Source organism: Microtus pennsylvanicus, chromosome 1 (assembly GCF_037038515.1).
Source record: "Microtus pennsylvanicus isolate mMicPen1 chromosome 1, mMicPen1.hap1, whole genome shotgun sequence".
Classification (NCBI taxonomy): domain Eukaryota; kingdom Metazoa; phylum Chordata; class Mammalia; order Rodentia; family Cricetidae; genus Microtus; species Microtus pennsylvanicus.
Genome location: NC_134579.1, coordinates 175,276,276 through 175,298,876, shown reverse-complemented (window position 1 = coordinate 175,298,876; position 22,601 = coordinate 175,276,276). Strand labels below are relative to the sequence as shown.

The window sequence follows — 22,601 nt, the reverse complement described above, 5'->3', positions numbered from 1 at the left end:
TAGGGAGGAAAGAAGAGAAGAATGCATTCTGGGATATCCCTGCAAAGAGCATTTTCTTTTTTCTTTTCTTTAGGCTTCCTTATTCATTTGGTGTTTGTGTTGGGTGGGTGGATGTGCTCATGCACGTGCGCGGAAGTCAGAGGATGATTTGCAGGAATCATTTCTTTCCTTCTACCAAGTGGGTCTGGGGATGGGACTCTGCTTGGCAGCTGGGCCACAAGATTGTATTTTCTTTCTCCAGACACAGAGTGCTCCACTATACACAATCACAGCACATTGCAGGAGACCTCTTAGGCCAGCTGTGGTGAGGTACATCTGTATTCCAAACATGTAGGAGGCAGAGGCAGGTGAAACCACATGTTTGAGGCCAGCCTACAGAGGTCCAAAAATAAAACTGGAACAGAACAAAGCCAACCCCCAAAGAGAACCCTTCTATCCCTTTTATTCACCAAAATCTTTGCCAACACTCTGAGTCGCATTCATCTTTTTTTTTCAGATTGGCCTATATTTCCAAGTAATATATATTTCTAAACAAAGTCTCATTCTTTTTTGGAGGAAAAAAACCTTTATTTTATGTAATTCTCTTCTTGCCTTTTGGTTTGTATCTTCTCCACAGTCGGTGGATATATTAAGTGAGCTTTCCTCAAATTTCCAGGGAGGATGTGACAAGTACACGGACCTTTAAGTTAAACAATCCCTGGCCCACACCATGGTATTTGAATTAATCCTTAACTAAGCAACCTGGGGGTTATCGGACTCTACTTCCTGTCAGTGCACAGCTCAAACATCTCAAAGTTAATATTTGCACGTTCCAGCTCTTCTTCCCAGGGCAGATGCATTGTGCTGTGGTACCTACCATCATTGGGAAACTGACAGCAGGCTGTTCTTGGTATCGCAATGATAAACTCAAGGACACCGAAGAGGTTGAGCACAGCCTTGCTGGAGTTTTACTATGTGTGCTTTCTTCTCACCGTTTTCTTTTCTCTGTGGCGGAGGCCGATGCACCTGTTAAGAGCGGCAGGCAGTTTGGGTTTCAGTCCTCAAATATGTACTCTGTTTTCTTTTTGCTTTAAGGAGATAAGGTGACTATCCTGGTTAGATTGTTGTAGATCTTAAACGTCAGTATTGGCACGAAGATACTCAGTAGAATGCTTGGCTATTGTGGAACTTGTAGTTAATTTTTAATTCTAAGGAAGAGTAGAGATCGCACAACAAATAGACAACCAAATGCATTTATGTTGGGTTGGAATTTTAGGTTTTCAGCTCATCAAAAGTTTAACCTAGATGGTAAAAATAAAAGTGAACTATTAAACTCAGAGTTTTTTTCAAACTATAAAATGACAGGGCCACGGAATGAATTCAGTAAATCAAGAGTCACCGTCAATGGAATGAAATGGAAGAAACTGAAATATATAAGGGCACCCTGTTGGGTTTCTTCCTGACATGAGGAAAGTGTTCTAAAATCACATTGTGTTGATGATGACACAATTTTGGAGGTCACTAAAACCCACCAGAGCTACTGTATGGTTTTAAATGCTTGTGCTCTTTCTCACTCTCGGGTTTTTGAGAAAGATTCTCTCGTATGTATGTATGTATGTATGTATGTATGTATGTATGTATGTATGTATGTTTTTCAAGATAGGGTTTTTCTGTGTTTAGCCCTGACTGTGCTGGAACTTGCTCTGTTGGCTGAGTTGGAGAGACAGGTTCTTATAAAGCTCAGGGTGCCCCAAACTTTTTGAGTAGCTAAGGATGGCCTTGAATTCGTGCCTCTGCCTGGAAAGGGCTAGGATGACATGCATGTGCCACCTCACCCCAATTATAAAGATAGATAAGGCACTTATGTTCCAGATTGTGGTTGAAGTTTGTCAGTAAACACAGTTCCAAGGCACTGACTGACTCATGCCCCTTGTCTTCCACAGAGAGAGGCCTGTGAGGTCGGCTGCAGTACTGCAGAGGGGACCTATGAAGAGGAAGTGCTGGGTGAGAAAACACTGCTGACATCATGAAGTAATCGCTGCTGCCAGGGGATTTAGGAAAGGATAAGGGAGCTCCCCTCACAGAACCTACACTGCTGTATCTCAACAGCATTAAAAATATTTGTATATAAGGCTAGTGTGGCTCTCAACTGTAGTTCCAGCACCCAGGAGGCTGAGATAGGAGGATTGCAGTGAGTTCAAGACCAGCCTGGAGTGCAGAGGTCTCAAAACCCAAAACATTTGTATGTGAAAAAAAAAAAACATGTTACAGACTAGGGTCATCATGATGTGGGATTCCCCTCTGTATGCTGTGAATATCTTTGGTTAATAAAGGAACTGCTTTGGGCCTATAGCAGAGCTATGGGGGAACACAGCTAGGTAGGGAAAACTAAATGGAATGCTGGGAGAAAGGAGGTAGAGTCAGGAAGAAGCCATGGAGCTGCCGAAGACAGACACACTGAAACTTTGCTGGCAGGCCATGACCCTGTGGTGATACACAGATTAATAGAAAATGGGTTAAATTAAGATGTCAGAGTTAGCTGATAAGACGTTAGCACTAATGGGCCAAACAGTGATTTAATTAATATAGTTTCTGAGTGTTTATTTCGGGGATAAGCAGCCGGGAACCAACAAGCGGCCTCCATCCAACATCATCAGGCTGGAGAACAAGCACCCTTATCCTCCCTGCCATGTTGGCAGATCTTCTGTGCACTTTGTTATTGCTGCTTAGAGAAAGACTCGGCCTGTAGCTTAGGCTGGCCTGAAATTCACTGAGTAACTGGCCTCCAGGCTTGGCAATCTTTAGCCTGCCTGAGCCTCCTGAGTGCTGGGATGGCAGCTGTGAACCACCAGGCCTGGAACATGTGCCACTGTCTCAAGCATCTGCTAAGCAGTTGGGACACACACTTCTGAAGTCACGATGTCTAACAGAGCAAATGGTCAGATAATTCCTCTGTTCCACAGAGCTATGGCAAATTTACCGAAGCCAAGAATGTCAGAACTGAAAAGTGCAAACCGGACTCACATCCCTTTCTTATATTCTGTAATTATATTATTACCTGGGTGACAGTTATATAATTGTGCTAGATTATAAGATAATCAACTTTTACTTAAATTTCTCCTTGGCTTTGGATCTGTGCTATTTGGCTCAAAAAATGATGTGTCAAGACTAGGTAAAGGCATTTATCCCCCCTCCCCCCACAGGTCCATCTCTAGTGCATCAATGCACTTATTTAATTCTGACTGGGCTTTGTTCTTTGATTTTAGATGAGTCATACTCGTTTCTATGTGATAGGAAGTGTTAATGGCTAACAATGCATCAAAATAACAATCTACTAATCTGTGTGTGTGTGTGTGTGTGTGTGTGTGTATGGGGATGCACATGCGTCATGGTGCTTGTACAGGGGGCAGCAGATAGCGCTAGGAGTCAGTCTTCACCTTCCACCTATTTTGAGGCAGGGTCTCTTTTCTTTTTTCCCCCCACTGTGCTATGTACACCATGGCCAGTGAGTTTCTGGAAGATTCGCCCGTTTCTATCTTCCATCTTCCTGTAAAAGTGCTAGGATTAAGACATATGCCAGCTGGGTGGTGGTGGCGCATGCCTTTAATTCTAGCACTCGGGAAGCAGAGGCAAGCGGATCTCTGTGAGTTCGAGTGCAGTCTGGTCTACAGAACACGTTCCAAGACTGGCTCCATAGCTACTGAAAAAAAACCCTGTCTCAAAAACAAAACAAAACAAAACAAAACAAAACAAAACAAAACAAAACAAAACAAGACACATGCCGCTTCGTCCAGCATTTTTAAACGGGTTCTGAGTTCACATTGTCATACTTGCATGGCAAGCGTTTTGCCCACTGAGTCGTCCCCCACCACAATAGCTATTTTTATTCAGCATCTTTGAGTATGGCACTGCTGTTCTCCTTAATTTACCAGCTCCCTTTGTCTTCACAGGCAGTAAACGAGATAACTAACCCCACTTGTCCGATGGGAAAATTGGAGTGCAGTGTTTAAATAGTTGCCTGGGGTCATGGAGATAGTAGAGACCATCAACTGTAGTTACTTCCCTGCTGTGGTGGCAGAGCCCCGGATGTAGGATGAAGCTCATTTAGAGCGACGCTGCTTCAACTGTGCTGCTTCTCAGTGAAGTTTTAGAACGGCCCCGCTTCGCCGGTGTTGTTCTGTATGCATCACTGTGCTTTTGAAACTTTTTTTTTTATCGGTGCTTACACAACTCTGGCTCCTGTGCCTCCTGGCCATCTTCCTCACTGCCAGCGCCATCGCTGGACACCTCTTCCAGGTGTCTACAACCTACACCGATGGCGGATACTTAAGGGTTTACTGTAAAAGAAGGTGGAGCCGGGCTTTGCCTGTGCGGTTTTAACAGCCCCAAATGAATGTCAACAGAGAGGGGTTGTGTTGAGTTCTGTGTCATTCTGAGATGACAATGGCCTTAAGCTTTCTATATTTTGGAAAGGAGCTTTAATTAGTCCATATTCATTATTTGTAGTGATGAAAATCCTACTATTGTCCCACTAATCACCTTCCAGAGAGCGAGAGTGAGGTTCTCAGGATTTGCATTTAATAATTTTAAGCTCCTTACCAATCTGACAATCAGTACAGTGCTTTTTCAATAAATGAAATTTGAAGTCTTAAATCCATCATGAGTTTAGGAAAATAAAAAGACTAAAATAAGATAATGTCATTTTAGTAGCATATACCTTGCAGAAATCTAGCAAAGACTCATGAAGTCCCTACTAAATGTATACCACAGCGACCCCAGTTTTGAGAAGCCATGACATGTGTTGTAACACAGACCAGGGGAACATGTAGTCTTTGGGGGTAAAAGCAATAGCTTGGTGCATATGAGAATAGTTTGCTGGGGCTGAGGATGTAGTTCACATGAAGCCTTGGGTTTGGTGCCCAGCATCTCACAAAGCTGGCTTTGCTCTGTAACACACCCTGCCGTCTACAGTAAAGAAGGCATAGTGTCAGGATCCACAGCGATAGCATTGAAAATGCCTTGGGGTACCATGCCCTGGATGCTTCTACTATACCACAGACAAGGTTTTGGCTTCTCCTCCCTTCGCCTGTAAGAAAATGGGGCCGTAAGAAAAGACTGGACAGTCTCAGAACACCATGTTGCCTTCCTGTGAGAAAAAAAGACAGGCTGCTTTGAATATAATTTATACTCAGATGTGTTATTTAGCAGGAGAGGCCTAGACAAAACAGCCACACCCATCCACAGAGTGACTAGTGATTGACATGTGGTTTCCTTCCAGAAAGTATAGACCTCCCGACAGCACCCTTTGCGTCTTCCATTGGCACTCACAGCGTGACATTACGATGGGACCCTGCCAACATCTCTGGAGTAAAATATATCATCCAGTGGAAATATGACCGGCTCCCAGGAAGCTGGACATACACAGAGGTATGCAAAGCTATTTTCTTATCTAAACAAAGACATTTTTGTCCCCCAAATTACTCAAAGCTCCAAGATATCCTTCCCTGTGGTTTCAGTTTCCAAAGCTTTAGTCAGTCATCCGTGCTCAGATACTATTTACAATTTTTAAATGGAAAAGTATTTGAAATAAAGATTGAAGCCAGGTGTGGTGGCACGGGGCTGTCATCTCACTACTTGGTGGGCTGAGGTGGGAGTATTGTGAGTTTGAGGCCAGTGTGGGCTATGTGGAAAATTCCAGGCTAGCATGAACTACGAAATAAACCCTGCCTGAAAACCAAACCAAGACAAACTCACCGATGCCACCACCATCACTAAAATGAAGTGCAAGTTTTAAATCCCAGATTCTGAGGAGCATGATGAACTACCGGGTCATCTCACTCTGGTTCATTGGAAAGCCAGTCACACTTAGGTTCAGTTTTCTGCACTGTACACAACAGTCATCTGTCACACAGCTTCTAGGAAGGTTATTGAGCTGACTGTCACAGGACTGGCATTGCTTTGTTTATAGTACCTGCATGGGTTTGGTACTATCTGATGTTTCAAGCTTCTACTGGGGGTTTAAGGAATCTCTCGTGTGGATAGAGAAAATGATTTGTTGACCTTAATGCATTCTAGCAACAATTGAGCGCAGTTGCTGGATTAACTGAACCTAATCTCTGCTACTCTGGAAACCCTTTATGAAGAAAAAGTATAAATGTCACATATATAATTCCGTCAGCATGGCATCATAGAACCATTTTTGCTTTTTATCCATACCAACCTGTAAAGTGATCCCAACTAGGGTGAAGGGCAGGAGGGAGATTCTTGAAGGGGTCTCTAATTTAGAAGAGCGGGTTATAGGAGGCTTTCTTTTTTCTTTCTTTCTTTCTTTCTTTCTTTCTTTCTTTCTTTCTTTCTTTCTTTCTTTCTTTCCTTCTTTTTTTTTTCTGAGACAGGGTTTCTCTGTGGCTTTGGAGCCTGTCCTGGAACTAGGTCTTGTAGACCAGGTTGTCTTCAACGTCACAGAGGTCCACCTGTCTCTTTCTTCTAAGTTCTGGGATTAAAGGTGTGAGCCACCATCGCCCGGCTTACAGTAGGCTTTCAGGATGGTCCCTTTTGGGAAAGCATGAGCACTTGCAGTAAAAAAGATAGCCTAATGTACCAAGTGTAGTAACATGGGAAAATTCAAGTAAGTCCTTGAGCTAAGTGCTGAGTCACCGAATGCTTAGCTTTCCCTGAAGGAGAGAATGCTGTGACTAATGCAGACTGGTGTCTCGAAGCTCGGCTCTTGGGCTGTTGCCCATGCAGCAGGATCTGGGCAGCCCTATCTCCAAAGGCACACCCAAATTAATCTGAACTCTGTGTCTCAGTGGGCCATGTGTTTGGATGCATGCTGACTTTTGCTTTCTCCTGGATCTAGACTGTGCCCAAGCTCTCATATGTGGTGGAGCCCCTGCATCCGTTCACTGAATATATTTTCCGAGTGGTTTGGATCTTCACAGCCCAGCTGCATCTTTATTCCCCACCAAGTCCCAGTTACAGGACTCATCCTTATGGAGGTAGGCATACATATGCCACTTGTGAAGTAAGAACATTATTTTGAAGTTTTTGTTTAATTTGTTTTTGTTTTAAGCAACGAAAGAAATTGATTCCCTTGGTATTCCATTTAGCCTTTGAGTCCTTAACTGTGTGCCAGGTAATATTCAGAATTCCTCATTGATCAGAACTATGACCTCTACTCTTGTCAAACCTACATTGGTAGAGGGGAAACATGGCCATTGCTAAACACATAAATAAGGGTTTCTGGGTAGTTATTGTTAACGGGACACAAGCTAGAGTCATTAGGAAGAGGGAACCTCAACTGAAGAATTGGTTACATTAGTTTGGCCTTTTCTTTTCAAGTATTTTCTTGATTAATGATTGATGGGGGAGGGCCCAGCTTACCGTGGGAGAGGCCATCCAGGGCAGGTTGTTCTTGGGTTGTGTAAGAAAGCAGGTTGAGCAAGTCAAGGGGAACGAGCCAGTGTGCAACGTTCCTTCATGGTTCATGCTTTAGTTCATGCCTTTCAGCCTCGGGTCCCTGCCCTGACTCCTTCGTGGCAGACTGTGATTAGAAGCCAGAATAAAGCCTTTCTTCCCCAGATGCTTTTTGTCATTGTCTTTATCACAGCAATGGAAACCCCAACTAAGACAGAAACTGGTACTAGAGACTTGACTGTTGCCATGTTGTTGCCTAGAGACAGGTCTAGGGAAGCTATTGTTTTCGGAAAGATGGTGGAAGGAGTTAGAACTTCGGTCTAGGAAAGCTATTGAGTGTTCAGAGCTCAGTGAGCTGTTTTGTGGGAGCTTGGAAGATAAAGACGTTGAGAGCGATACAGACAAAGAAGACATGGCTTGTGAAATTTCAGAGGGAAGCAAAGACTCTATTAGTGCTATTTATGTGATATTCTGAATTAAGAATTTGTGGCTCTGGCCAACTGGAGCCGAAGAGTTGGTTGTGATGAACAGGGGACTAAAGTGAAACCTCTGTTTCTGGGGTCATTGATTCTGGTACCCTGGTCTCAAACGTTTGTGGTGGTTAAGAAGAGATCATCATTGCTGAGGTGAAATCTTCTGGGTAGTGTTTCTTCAGGGTCACACAAAGATGCAGTGGAACAGAGGCAACCAAGGTCGTACCTCTTCTGGCAACTGAACTTGGACATGTGTAAGAGTATCCCGGGCGATGACAGGATGAGGGTCATGAAGAACAACCGAGGCTTGGTGCTTTGTAAGACCAGGAGACGCCTTTAGGGACAGTCAAACCTTAGTTGTAGTAGAACTCTAGGTTGAAAGGGGTCAAGGAGAGAAGTTGAAGCTTGGCTTCACGTGGCATGAACCAAGTCCCTGAAGAGAGACCAGGATGTTGTTAGTGAAAGTTCAGCCCGGTTGCTACAGAGACTTTATATTGTGAGAAGGCCAGTATCATGCGGGGACCATCGAGGATAACAGCGTCTGTAGAGTAGAGTAGACTGAGACTAGAAGACGAGCTATGTGTAGTCAGAAGGCAGAGATGGAGAAGGGATGCAGGTTCCTTTGAGCCTGGAGCACTGTGAGTGAGAACCAAACACCAAGCGCTTTTTCCATGGTGTTGAAGTTTGGTTTGGCTCTGATTTGATTGTGGCTGTGCCCTTCCTTCTTGGTGTAAGAAAATGTTTACTATTTCCCCTCAAGGAACCCATAGTTAGGAGACACTGGATATTTTAGAAAGATTTAGAACTTTTCAAGAGACCTTTTGTTTGTTTCTTTTTATGAGACAGGGTTGGGTAGCACTTTTGTGGACCTTTCAAAGTAGACGAGGTTGGCCTTGATCTCACAGAGATTCACTTGCACTTTCATACCATGTGCTAGAATTGAGCCATCAACCCACTTAAAGGAAAGCTTGAATTTACAGAACAGACATCCATAGTAAGTCTTCCTTGGTACTGACAGCTCCCTAGTAATGACACATAGACTTCTTATGAAAACGTGGCCTTACTTTAGGCTTGTTTCTGATTAACTTTTATAACTTAAAACAACCTATTTCTGTCAGTCTGTATGTTGCCACATGACTCGTGGCTTTTATTTCTCCTCCTTCATGTCCTGCTTTTTCTGTGTCTGACTGGTGACCCTCCTTTCTCTCCCTCCTCAGAGACCTCTCTGTCCCCAGAAGCCCCACCTAACCTCTTTCTGCCTAGCTTTTGGCTACTCAGCTCTTTATTAAACCAATCACAGTGACATACCTTCACACAGCGTAAAGGAATATTCCACAACAGATCTCGCTGCCTCTTATTAAGTTTGTTAGCAAGGGAAAGATAGGGAGACCACACTGTTTCTTTCAGGGTTAGAATTATTACCTCTGTCTAACTGAGCACTGCAGTGACATGGCCGCTGCTAAGGAACAGGCCCCCATCACTCTGTAGAGAAAGGAAGGGTCAGAGACAGGGATATTTACTGATTCCTGGGTAGTAGACATGGCACCAGAAAGCAGGGCAGGTGTACAGAGGAGTAAATGCAAACATGAAAAAGAAACACAGGCCGTAAGGAATGCCTGAGGGTGGGACCCAATTTTGGATGTCTGGGTGATCAGGAAAGGACTCTCTGAAAAGGCTTTGAATGACGTAAGAGAAGAATTTATGCAAATATTGAGGAATGAGTTTTCCAGGCAGAAGGAAGAGTGGAGGCAAAGATCAATAGCAGCAGTTAGCTGAGTGTGTCTGAGAAGTGGCTGATGAGGTTGGAAGGCACTGAGCTCAATGAAGAGGAGATTAAATATGGCCAGCCTCTTCTTAATTAAAACCCTCAATTTACTAAAACCAAAATTTGAGTCAGACTGATGAATCTCTGAATGACCCCAGATTCACCTCCCTCCCTCCTTCCCTCCCTCCCTCCCTCCCTCCCTCCCTCCCTCCCTCCCTCCTTCCCTCCCTCCCTCCCTCCCTCCCTCCTTCCCTCCCTCCCTCCCTTTCCCCCTCCCTCCCGTCCTTTCTTTCTTTGACTCGGATACAAGATGAGGAAGGAAAGGACAGACCCCATATCTGCATGAACAGAGTCAGAGAGTACGTTCTAAGCAGGGAAGGGGATGAGAGCACTTTGTTTGCTGGAAGCACATGGCACAGGGAGAGAAAGCAGGAGGATTAGACCAGGTCCTGAGTGCCAAGGATTTTGAATGCCACGTTACAGCACTCAGACTTTTTGAAAAAGCAGTTAGGGTTATAGAAGCTTCTGAAGCAGAGGAGTCATTGCAGTCTTTAAAAAGAGAAATAGACTGTATGGAAGCAATGAGGGATTGGAAGCCTATAGATAGAGAGCAGCTAGGAGAGTCTTTTAATACTTAATATTTCAGCAAAGATGGGTTTAAAAAACGGCATGCTCAGGGTGGGTATCAGATGAGGGGCATACCTGGGGAGAGTATCAAATGTGGGGGCACACTTGGGGAGGGTGTCAGATGCTGGGCACACCCAGGGAGGGTGTCAGATGTTGGGCATACCCAGGGAGGGTGTCAGGTGCAGGGCGCACTCAGGGTGGCTATAAAATACGGGGCACATTCAGGGAGAGTTGTCTGGAGCCATCATTCCCAGACTTAACTGAGGCAACTTGGGGAGACTTGCCCCAGGTCAGATGGATTGCATGTTCCTGTCATGCAGATACAGCCGTGTTCTCGGGTTGAACTTGGTTTTGGGTCTAAGGAGAGCCGGTGAACTGATGAAATAAGTTGGGGGCATTTCTCCTTCCTTGATGAGTGTCCTTTTTTTTGATAATTAGGTCTCAGAGATTGTGTGACCATTTCTGCTGATTATTCTCTGACCGTTTCCTCTTAGAACCCAAGGTCAGACACACTGGTCCAGGGCCACACTTGAGAAGGTCCAGACTGAAATCCAACACACAGACCTCTTTCCCCCAGCCGTACTTCATATACTTCCTGTTTCCTGGGACTGGAGAAACACATGACCCACGGCTAGTCAGATCAAAACAATAAAAAAGAGAAATTATTCTCGCCATCCTTTGGACTTTCTGCTGATGAGGAAGCTCAAGGATTCTCTAGTTTCCCGTGTCCTGTTCTGGTGGCCTTTGCACAGACAGCATCTTGTTTGTCAGATTCTCCCGCACATTTCTGGCCACAGCGCTGCTCATATACTTACGTTCATGCCCATTGGCTTACGGTCATATTCTTTTTGGGCATAAGAGTTATATGATTTTAGTTGATATTAGAGTCTTTTTCCTGGGGCTATTCCAAAGTTAGACACACCCCAACCAAAAGGAGTGTTTATAAGGCAATGTATTATTTTCTAAAGAGGATTGTGTGTGTGTGTGTGTGTGTGTGTGTGTGTGTGTGTGTGATATTTGGATAATGATCATATCTTGCAGTGTAGGTGACTTTTAACTTGCTTTAAGTGGAACAGATCACACTGAGTGTAGACCCTAATGTGTTGCTGTTGGCATCCTGATTCTAATTCATTTGCTCTTCACACAGGCGACTGAGTACACAGAGGCAAGGAGAAACACAGAGATATTTGTGCTCATTCATGATAGTCTGGGAGTTTGGGAGGGATTGTATCTGAGGCAGGCAACAGACCCATGAAAAGGCCTTCTAAAGATAACCCAGTCTGAGGGCTGAACAGTCTTACTTCTTCTACCTCTAATCCACCAGTAGTGAGCAGAACATTTGCCAAAAGTGTTCAGAAGGAAGAGGGGGGTCTATTCAAGAGTAAAGATGTCAAAAGACACCGTTCTGTGCAAAGAGTAGAAACAAGAGTATTTCATGGGACTAAGGTATGACAAGTAGGTGGAGACATGTATGGAAGCTGGGCTGCCACCTCATTTTTCTGCTAGAGGCTGTGAGTAAATAAATAAATAAAAAAATAATCACGTAATTTGTGCTTCCCTCATCCTGTGATTGTCAGCCGGGACTTCAGAGGGCTGTGAAGGAGGTGTCATCTGAATTGTCAGAGAAGATAGTAATGCAAGCGAAGTAGATCATTCTAGTTCCTATTTATCCAAAGCCACATCATCATCTGGAACCAGTCAGGCCATAGCTGAGGGAGTAAAGAGCCCCTGGGCCTGCCGTGTGAGCTCGTGTCAATCATTCACTGTCTTTTGTGCAGACTCCAGTCTTCTAATGTGCTTCCTTTCCATCTCCACCATTCGATAGGTCTCCAGAGGATATTTCGTTTGTTTGCTTGGTTTGTTTTTTTTTTTCCAGCTTTTTGTCTAGAATATAGGTCTGGTTTGAGTCTCCTGTATCCAGTGTTATTTTCTAAGTTAAAAAGGAGGAAGCTAGGATGCAAGGTTCTCGGTAGGGCTCAGGACTTAGCTGGTATGGTTTAGAGAGGAAGAATTGCAGCTCAGAATCTCTAACTCCCATTCTTCTGCTGTGCTTTCAGTATTAATCAAAACGTTTTTTCCCTATTATTCTATTCCAAGAGTACAGAAATGTGCCCTTTTGACGCTCACCCATGCCATCTTTATCTCTCCAGTTCCCGAAACTGCACCCTTCGTCATGAAAATTGAAAGCTCAAGCCCTGACACCGTGGAAGTCAGCTGGGCTCCACCCCACTTCCCAGGTGGACCTATTTTGGGTTATAATTTAAGGCTGATCAGTAAAAATCAAAAGTTAGATTCAGGGACCCAGAGAACCAGTTTCCAGTTTTATTCCACTCTTCCGAACACCACCTACAGGTAAGAGCTAAGCGGTACAGGTAGAGATGACACCTTTATTAATGCAGGCAGGATGATTAGTTAAGAAATCTGCCTAAAAATCAATTAAGTGTATTCAGAGACACACCACTGACTCTATTCTGTCGTGTTGAAGTTGTAATTTTTCTCAACTTTGCATGTGTATTATAATCACACCATTTTAAGCAAGAAAGTTTTCAATATATTAAATGGCCCTTATAAGTATGAGACAATAATAACATAAATACCATAGCTGTGATTTGTTTATTTCATGAAATATTAAAAAAAACGAAGGAGGTAAAATTCTGTTAGTGGTATTTTTTATTAACCACTGAGGATTATTTTATTATGGCTAGCGTCACTGGCATTAACGAAGAGTTCTTCAAGTAGGGGGTGAAATGGTCATGCAGATAGCAGAGTTGAGCTTTTGACCTCAGTGACCCTGAACTGTTCTGTGGGGAATGAAAACAGGGATGTGATTGATGGCCATCCCAGGGCTGAGCGGTGACACCGGGTAACTAGATCTATGCACATCTTTAAATAGACGCTCTGGTGCTCCTATATTTATCTCATGTTCACAACATGCCATGTGAAACACATCTCTCCAAATTGTTTTTGGAATAGGTTTTCTATTGCAGCAGTAAATGAAGTTGGTGAAGGGCCAGAAGCAGAATCTGTAATTACCACTCCATCCCCTGCAGGTATGGTTTAGCCTTCTCCTCCGTGTTATACAGGGATAATGGTTGACTGGGGTAAAGGTCAGAGTTCAGTGGTCATCTGGTAGACCTCAAGATCCCTCCTCTTATGCATGATTTTTTTTGTGACTGATAATTTAAAATTTCAAGTTATTCTACATATTTGGTAAATAGAAGGTTAGAGAGACAGTTGATACTAGAATTTTGAGACTTAAAAAATAGAATGAAAAACTTAAGCATTGTAAGAAAGATGGCTTCAAACAAATTCTTGGTTTTCATTCAGATCACTAGGTATGGTCATTCGTGTTCACAAATTTAGGATTTACACATAAACTTTCCTAACCTGACATTGCTTCTCTTGTGCATTGTCACAACAGACACTTTCCCAGTCTGCTTTAATGTTTTTAAGTACATATGAACACTAAGAAATTAAATATTAACTTTTGAAAATCCCTCCTGTGTATTTATTCTATTTTTGAAAGTATTCTTTTTGTTTCTTTAAAGAATTACCTCGAGGGGCTGAAGTCTACTGGTATTTGTAGGAGCAAATGCTTTCGAAGAAGCAGTATATATATTTGAGAAATGAATTAGAGTCTTGCCTAAGTCAAGGGTTCCAAATTCCTTTGGCCTGTTTTCAGCTTCCAGCAGAACCCCATCTCATGGCTTGAGCACTGCTTGCTCCCATCTCCACACAGCTATGCCTGTAGTATTGGATGCCATCTATCATCAGCCTATATTTTTGGCTCTTCCTAGACTCTAGGAAAACAGAGGTATTATTATCAGGCACGAAACACGCCCGAAGGGAAAGTTAAATATAGAGCGGGGTTAAGGTTGCTATGTGGTTATTGCATACCACTCATTAATGGTCCTGAAAGCGTCCATCACTCATGCACCTTGCACCAGTTTTCAGCGGAACAGGGTAGCAATCAGAGGTCTGTAGCCTTCAAATTGAAGAACTGTTTTCCTGCTTGAAAGGGAAGAGGTTAAAGGCAATACCTTCAACATAACATGTGTTATGTAACAAGCCACTTTGATAGAGGCTGGATTGCAATAGTTAGGGAAATTGTCTTGACTGGGGATAACAGTTTAATGTCTATTGGAACAAGGATGGTATAATGTGTCACATGACAAGTTCACATAGACCTACTTGATTGTCACCATATTTTCTACTTCCAACCATGGGTTTTGGGAGATTATTCCACACATGCAATACTGCTAAGTAACTTCAGAAAATTCAGTTGAGTCTTTCAAAGAGCTGTCTCCCTTAGGTTGAAGCACTGAAACTTACTCTGTTGCTATGTGTTTGTTGCTCAGTCTGCCTATAAATTATGTCTTTCAGTTCAAGAAGAAGAACAATGGCTCCTTTTATCCAGAAAAACTTCTCTAAGAAAGAGATCCTTAAAGTACTTGGTAGATGAAGCACATTGCCTTTGGTCAGATACCATACGCCATAATATTACAGGTCAGTCTAACAGAAGCATGCCTCATTACCATAAAAGGAAATATTTGGAATTGTGGATGGAATTTTCTAGGAGAGGAATATTAAAATTTGTTCTCAGAAGCCAATGCTAGCTATGGGGATCCCACAGATCCCCCAAACATTACAGGATATTGCCAATGCTCTTGGTTACCCTCAGGAACTTGAAAAAAGATACTGTGTCTGAAAACACCCGAACACGGAGAGATGGAACTGGGAAAAGACCTGGAAGCTTTATCCTTTCTGGATAGCTTTCCTAGTGCTGAAATGTGCTAAGCACACTACAGGGCAACTATAGAGAAACTATTTTCTTGTTAGGACTAAGCAGATGTACATCTGAACTCACAGTGGCTGTGATTAAACACACAAGTTCTCTGCGAGATCAATCCAGACCAACCCAGCATGGAGAGGGGAAGGTACATGAACTCCGTCAGATAGAACTGACTGAGGAGCTATTGACAACTGATGGCTGTTGGGAGATGGAGAGTCAGCTTTCTTCAGTGACCCCCGAGAGGCTGCCCATATTTCCAAATGACTCCATTCCCAAGCATACACTGGTCCACTGTGTGGACTCAGAGGGCTTGAAAACAGAGAACACAGGAAGCTAGGAGGGACTAGGGGTTGGGGTGGAGGATGGTGGGGGAGAGAATGGGGGGTGGATTTGATCAAAAAACATTTATGAAACTTTCAAACAATAAAAAATGATTCAAAAAAGCTTTCATGTTTGGGTATGTAGTTCACCGATAGGGGGCATGCTTAAACATGTCTGAGGCTCTGGAGTCTTTCAGCAATAAACAAATAGCCCCACACCAAATCTACTTTACCCCAGTTTTCCCAATATTTTGAGAATTGACTATCTTGAATATTTGCAGACTATACTATTCTAAAATTCAAGTATTTTATGTACATTATGAATATACTCTACATATTTGCACAGATATGTTATATATACTAGAAGAATTCAGAAGAATATATATATTTTTAAGATTTATTTATTTATTATGTAAAAGTATTCTGCCTACTTATGTACTATAGGCCAGTAGAGGGCACCAGATCTTATTATAGATGGTTGTGAGCCACCATGTGGTTGCTGGGAATTGAACTCAGGACCTCTGGAAGAGCAGTCAGTGCTCTAAACCTCTGAGCCACTGCTCCAGCCCCCAGAAGAATATTTTTAAATTATAAGAACTTCTATTTGACTTTAACAAACATTAAAGACAAATTCACTTCATTCTAAGTCTTTCTGTTCCTGTGGACATTTAACCATATGTATGTTCTTGCTTGACTCTTCTAGGGATAGCAGTCCATGTCCAACAGCAGGTGGTTTATTTCTCAGAAGGAACTTCCATATGGATGAAGGAGGCAGCCAACATGTCTGATATGTCTGATCTGAGAAGTTTTTACAGAGGCTCAGGCCTAATCTCTTCCATCTCCTTAGATTGGCTTTACCAGAGGATGTATTTCATCATGGATAAACTGGTTAGTCTGCATGAATATAGTTAGTTATCAATATTAACATTCATATTTGGTGGTAAATACGACATTGTTTCACTGACTACTTATTTCAGATACTAGATCAACAATGAATCATGGACCTAGTATACAAGAACATCTAGCCCATCTCCATTAATCTGTGTATCGCCATGTGGCTATGGCTTACCCGGTAAAGTTCTGGTGTCTGTCTCCAGAGGGGCTACATGACATCTCCCTGACTCTGCCTCCTTTCTCCCACCATTCAGCTTTATTTTCCCTGCCTAGCTAAGTTCTGCCCTGCTATAGGTCCAAAGCCGTCCTTTATTAACCAGTGATATTCACAGCATACAGAGGGGAATCCCACATTACCCAGCAAGTTTTTATTAATGATAATTTATCTACTTTAAGAAAGTTCTTGTATTTGTGACATGACTGTGTAAGACTATCTACCATAAGAAAAAGTCTGCTGCATCTTTAACTGTATGGTAACCTGGTGTATTTTAATAGGCCTCTGAAAATATGTTAGTACTGGAATCTTTAAGAAGATACAGTCTTCTTAACTTAAACTTGTGTTTCAAGTTTTCATTTTATAAGTGCATGTTTATTGAAATGAACAAAGGCTGCTGTCCCACTGAAGTTCAGAAGCTTGTATATAGCACAAATTTTAAAAATAATTGGGTACTTCCATAAACCAACCAACCAATCAACGAATCAACAAGCAAGAACAAAACAAAAAACATCATATTTGCATATTAATGGTACTAATAGAAATAAAAACTTATTAGGACATAAAATGGAAAGTTCCTTTTTCTCCCCCATACTGACTATTTTGTATAGCCCAGGCTAGCCTGCGATTCACCATCTTCCTGCCTCAGACTCCTCAGCTCTGGGATTATAGCTGTGCACCTATTAAATTACCCATTAAGTGCTTTTTTCTTGTGTGTTTCGTAAAGTCCACAGTGATCATCACAACTCCAAGTACCAAAGTGCTCAGGAAACACTTGGTGCCAAGATGAATGCAGACAGACATTAATCTTGTTGCTGTACTTTTGATTTTCTAGGTATATGCTTGCGACTTAGAAAATTGCTCAAATTTTGAGGAAATTACTCCATTATCTATTATTGCACCTAGAAAAGTTGTGGTTGATTCTTATAACGGGTAAGTGTTAACCTTGTAAATAATATGGGTTCTCTTCCCTTGGCAAAACTTTCTGTGAAGTTTGCTTTCCAGTACAGCCCTATAATACCCGACGAGTTCAACTGAGCACCTCGCTTCAGGTCAATGTAATTAAAATTGCTTTCAAATTTGGCTGTTTCCTCTTCCACAGCAAACTATAGTTACATGGAAATGACCTTTCGTTAGAGACCTTGGGACCATGATTCTAGTCCAGTGCTTGACACTACTTCATGATAGGAACCAATATCTCGTTGCTCCCTTCAGCTGCCATGGTGAGAAGCTGCTTCATTATGTGCCTTTGTGGCCGAGCCTTTCAGCTCCCTTTCATCCTCTGGCCTGGCTCTTGTGCCTATTAAGAGGCCGTTTTACAAGTAGGCTACTACCATCCTCCCTTATGGGACAGGATTTGGTGATTAAGAACAGGTACACATCTCAACTGTAAGGTTCCCTTTCCCTGATGAGAAAGACAAAACAAAAAGAACCACATTTGGTCTCAGCTGGGCTGTGCAGTTGCACTGAGATCCCTAGCAAGAAGCCAGTCTGTGGCATTGCTTTTGACAATGAGATGTGGAATGAAATGAATTCTGAAATGAGACGAAGATATTTATGTCAGATGTTTATAAATGTGTTTCGGCAAAAAAACATAGTTAGTTTGGGGATTATTTGGTCTTAAATATGACCAAATAACAACATTTTTTTTTACTAATGAACATGCCCAATATGGGTAAGATTAAACATTTTGCTTTGTTGTAGGGACATCATGTAGTCTCAGCTGCTGATACTTGGGGTCATTTCCTGTTCTGTTTAGAGAATTCTTCTCTACCTGCTGTTTTGTTTGCTTCTAGCAGTTTTGGTTTTTCAAGTTTTAAATGAAAAGTTTAGTTATTACTTTATAACCATACCACCTGAATGCATGCGGTCTCATCTGCTCCAGATCCTATTTCCCTTATTTGTGAGGGTGTAAGGTCCTGTGGAATTCTCTGTTGCTGTTGGCAGTTACATAATATGATCATTCTGTGGATAATGAACTTCGCTTACCAAATCAGCCTTTCAAACATACCTTTTCTCCATCAGAATAAAATGGATTTGTGCTTAGATTTTGAAATATGACCAGAAAAGATCATGATAATTAGGATTACACCAATTTTTTTATACTATGTATTACCAAAATCTTCCTTTCAATAATCGTTTTATACTGTGGTAGTTACCTTTGTTAGACAGGGAGGCTGAGACTCAAGCAGATCCAACGATTTTCCGCACTGCTTTTCAGTGAGCCAGGATAGGACCCTCTATATCTGGCCCTTCTGATCGTTTTCTACTTTGACAGGGAAGTTTCTATAAAAACCAGCAGGCAGCTTCCAGCAGGTCTGTGTCCTTAGGACACTGGATGTGTGCGGCAGTTTACAGCTGTCTTGGCGTTCACAATGGTGTTCTACTTTCCCACCATTGTGTCATGCCCTTACGGAGCTTCTACTCTTCCCTTCTTCCCATCCTTTGTATTCTGCCTCTCACTTTGGTCTGTTTTTTCTTCTCGCTCCCTTTCCTCTTCTTTCTTCTCCTTCTTTCCTTTCATGTAGTGAGCAGGGTAGGAGTTCCACTTTCTTCCCTGTCTGTTTGAGGACTATGCTTCATTAATCCAGTTTTTCTTTTATATGTTCTGTTTCTCCAAATACTTTTTAACAGTTTTGAATTTGGTAGAGCAGACAGACAAGAGCCATTCCTTCTGGAGTGGGCAAACAACATAGATTCATATCTCAAAATGAGCTTGCATCTCAGGGTTTTACCTGAGGCTGGAATGTGGTTGCAGTTATCAAGATTTGGGAAGATCATCAAGAAGAATGATCGTAGACTGAATAATGACAAGGAAGAGGTCCTAACAGTTGTCATGTACTTTAGAATGTAACATTGCACTGGGGTTCTGACAAGATATTTTGGATGGTATGAACCCACTAGCATCTATTTTCATGTTCACAAATTCTTAATCAACAAATTAGCTGTTTTAGATATACCAGTTACAATTTTTAAAATATTTATTTTCTGTGTATGAGTGTTTTGCTTCTTATATGTCTGTGCACCAATTTATGCCTGGTTATTGAGGAAGCCAGGAAGAGTGTGGTGGCCCACAAGTGACTCAGTTTCCATCTGGAGCCTATTCTGACTTATAAGTCCTTTGAGTTCAAGCTTGCTTGTTTCAGTCCCCTTGAGGGTTGTGAGAAGCTATGATAAAGCCCATGGGAAAGAACTCGTTACCTACTAAGACACGGGCTGGTGAATGCCAGTCGAAGTTCGCATATGGATAGAAAAGGAAACTGTTGGCTGCTAGCAGGATTCACACCACAGACAGCGAGCCTGCCTGTGATCTCTCCCAAGGACAGTGCAGGAAGGTGGTTAACTGACTCCATGGCTTTTCATCCTGCCTTCTGCTCTGAATATATATAAAAGCAGGTTCTGAAAAAAGCTCTGGGTTGTTTGGTGTTGACCTACAGACCTCCCAAATCTTTCCTATGTCTCCGTCTCTTTCCTTTCATCTGCCATTTCCTCAACCCTCATGCCCTCCACCAGGCACCTGGGTTGATTCATCAGTAGGCTCCGACAGAAGAGCGGAAGAGGGTATCAGGTCCCCTGGTCCTGGAGTTACTGATGTTTGTGAGCTGCCATGTGGGTGCTGGGACTCGAACTTGGGTCCTCTGGAAGAGCCGCCAGTGCTCTTAACTGCTGCACCTATCTTCTCAGCCCCACTGGTTACAATTTTACTTTGATATTTTATTGTCCATAAAATATCTAATAGCATCTTTTCTTTTTCCATAGTAGAAGATCACTAGATTCCACATAGGGCCTACATCTTTAACATATATTTATTTTGTTTTCATGTGTGTATGTGGGTGTATATTTGAGCATAAGTGGCCTCAGATGTCAGAGGCCTGAAATCCTCTGGATTTGTAGGCTTTGTGAGCTGCCTGATATAGGTATCAGGAATAGAAATCCTGTCCTTCAGAAGGGATAGAAAGTGCCGTTACCAGCTGAGTCACCTCCCAGCCCTTAGCCTTACATCTCTATCTTCAATTCTATTGAGTTATTTCTCCTGATAGTTGGGTTGTTCTGCTCAGTCACTTTGGTCACTTGTTGCATATTCTCCATTGTTTGCAAAATGAAACATATATTATTATAATTGCCTGACCTACTTGTAGGCAAATTTTGTTAAAAGTTTAGATGACTCCAGATACAAAATAGATCAGTTAGTTGTAGCAAAATGCAAAGAGCTTAAGTGTTTTGTTTCTTCTGTTTATCATTCTCAGTGCAAGAGAAAAATTTATTGACAGAATTCAGCTTAAGAATTTGGATATTCTAGAGGAAACATTTTTAGAAATTCATGTGGTGTGTGTGTGTGTGTGTGCACATGTATGTGTGCAAGTGCCCACCCTTATCTGTTCCTGCACACGGAGTGACTGGAGGTCAAAGCTGGGTGCATTTCTCTATCACATCTGTGTTTTTGAGACGGGGTCTCTCACTGAACCCGCAGCTCCACATTTTCTGATAGACCTACTTGCCAATGATCCTGCAGGAGTTGCATCCCCAGACCCACGGAAGTTGCAGGTGTACACATCTGTGCTTGATTTCTTCATGGGTTCTGGGATCCACACTCAGGTCTCCATGCTTATCTGGAGGGTACTTTCCTCACTTGGCCATATCCCCAGCCCCAACTATGTGATTTGTATATATTATGCTTCCCCTGAAATCTTTACAGATACTTTTTAGTCTTAACTCTGATTCTTCGAAAGGCCCCTTGTAGGAATTAAAAGATCACGCATCATCATACAGGATGGAGTGCACAAGTCTTTAATTTCCAGCTGTAATCAGCTGTGCATATTTCCACCTTTGGCCTCTATCATTTTGCACTTTGGGAAGTCCTGGGATACGTGGTACTGATTTTGAAAAACTGATTTTGTAATAGGCTAAAGAAGTTAGTCTAGAACATCACACAGCCACCCTTTCGCTGAATTACACCCATCTTCTTTTGTCCCCTGTCAGGTACGTCTTTTATCTCCTGAGAGATGGCATTTACAGAGTCAATCTCCCTTTGCCATCTGGCAGGCACACGGAAGCTGTGCGCATCGTGGAGAGCGGCACGCTCAAGGACTTTGCCGTAAAGCCACAGTCCAAGCGAATCATCTATTTCAACGACACCATGCAAGTCTTCATGTCCACGTTTCTGGACGGCTCTGCTTTCCATCAGGTGCTGCCTTCGGCCCCTCTTAAGGACGTGAAGAGCTTTGCTTGTGAAAACAACGACTTCCTCATTACAGATGGCAAGGCCATTTTCCAGCAGGACTCCTTGTCTTTCAATGAGTTCATCGTCGGATGTGACCTGAGTCACATAGAAGAATTTGGCTTTGGTAACTTGGTCATCTTTGGCTCATCCATCCAGTCATACCCTCTGCCAGGCCATCCACAGGAGCTCTCAGTGCTGTTTGGTTCTCAAGAAGCCCTTGTGCAATGGAGGCCTCCTGCTCTTGCCATAGGAGCCAGTGAGTACGCTGTGTGCAGAGTGACTAGTGGCCAGCTGGGAAGGAGAGAAGTCAGCATAGAGATTCAGTTTTGAGAGCCTGCATCGAGTCTTCAGTCAACGGCAACTACTTAGCTTGAATAGTGTTTTCTAGTGTCTTTACATTTTTCTTGCATTTATTATTAGCCTTGCAGTAGGATGGTCTTTATATTCCATCAGTAGATCCCAGTAGAATAGCCCTGCCATTTTTGACATCTATTATGAGGTATACTGACTATCTAGTTTTCATGGAGTTGAGGCAGGAGGATGACACACTTGGGCTGAGGGGCTTGCATGAATTTCGGCTATTCCCTGAAGCTCTCTGAGCTTGACTCTCCATCTCTGGGTAGACAGAATACAACACATGTGGTCGGAAGGAAGTTGGCTCTGGAGCTTTTCAGTTAAAAGAAGGGTAAATGATCCCAGTCTGTGGACAGATGGTCTTTAACTCTGGGTGGCTGTGGAAGCAGCTGTAGACCAGATGTAAATGCACAGTCGAAGCTGTGTTCTCGTGCGACTTTTCAAACAGAAGCAGAGAACAGCTTTGCCCCATGAACTGTCTTTCCATAGCCTTTAATCATCTTCAGGCAGTAAGATTTAGTAACCTCCTCGGGCAAGTTTTACTGT

General features: G+C 42.7%; 1 protein-coding gene across 1 annotated transcript in view; it reads left to right on the top strand.

Moving 5' to 3' along the window:
- The window catches only part of Ros1 (ROS proto-oncogene 1, receptor tyrosine kinase), a 117,644-nt gene that overhangs the window by 15,757 nt on the left and 79,286 nt on the right, over window positions 1-22,601 (top strand). Inside the window, exons 5-13 of the mRNA XM_075959247.1 lie at window positions 1,923-1,983; window positions 5,258-5,406; window positions 6,839-6,977; window positions 12,411-12,612; window positions 13,234-13,310; window positions 14,644-14,766; window positions 16,076-16,260; window positions 17,316-17,413; window positions 21,461-21,957. Coding sequence (XP_075815362.1) covers window positions 1,923-1,983; window positions 5,258-5,406; window positions 6,839-6,977; window positions 12,411-12,612; window positions 13,234-13,310; window positions 14,644-14,766; window positions 16,076-16,260; window positions 17,316-17,413; window positions 21,461-21,957 — 1,531 coding nt within the window. The remainder of the gene's footprint in view (window positions 1-1,922; window positions 1,984-5,257; window positions 5,407-6,838; window positions 6,978-12,410; window positions 12,613-13,233; window positions 13,311-14,643; window positions 14,767-16,075; window positions 16,261-17,315; window positions 17,414-21,460; window positions 21,958-22,601) is intronic.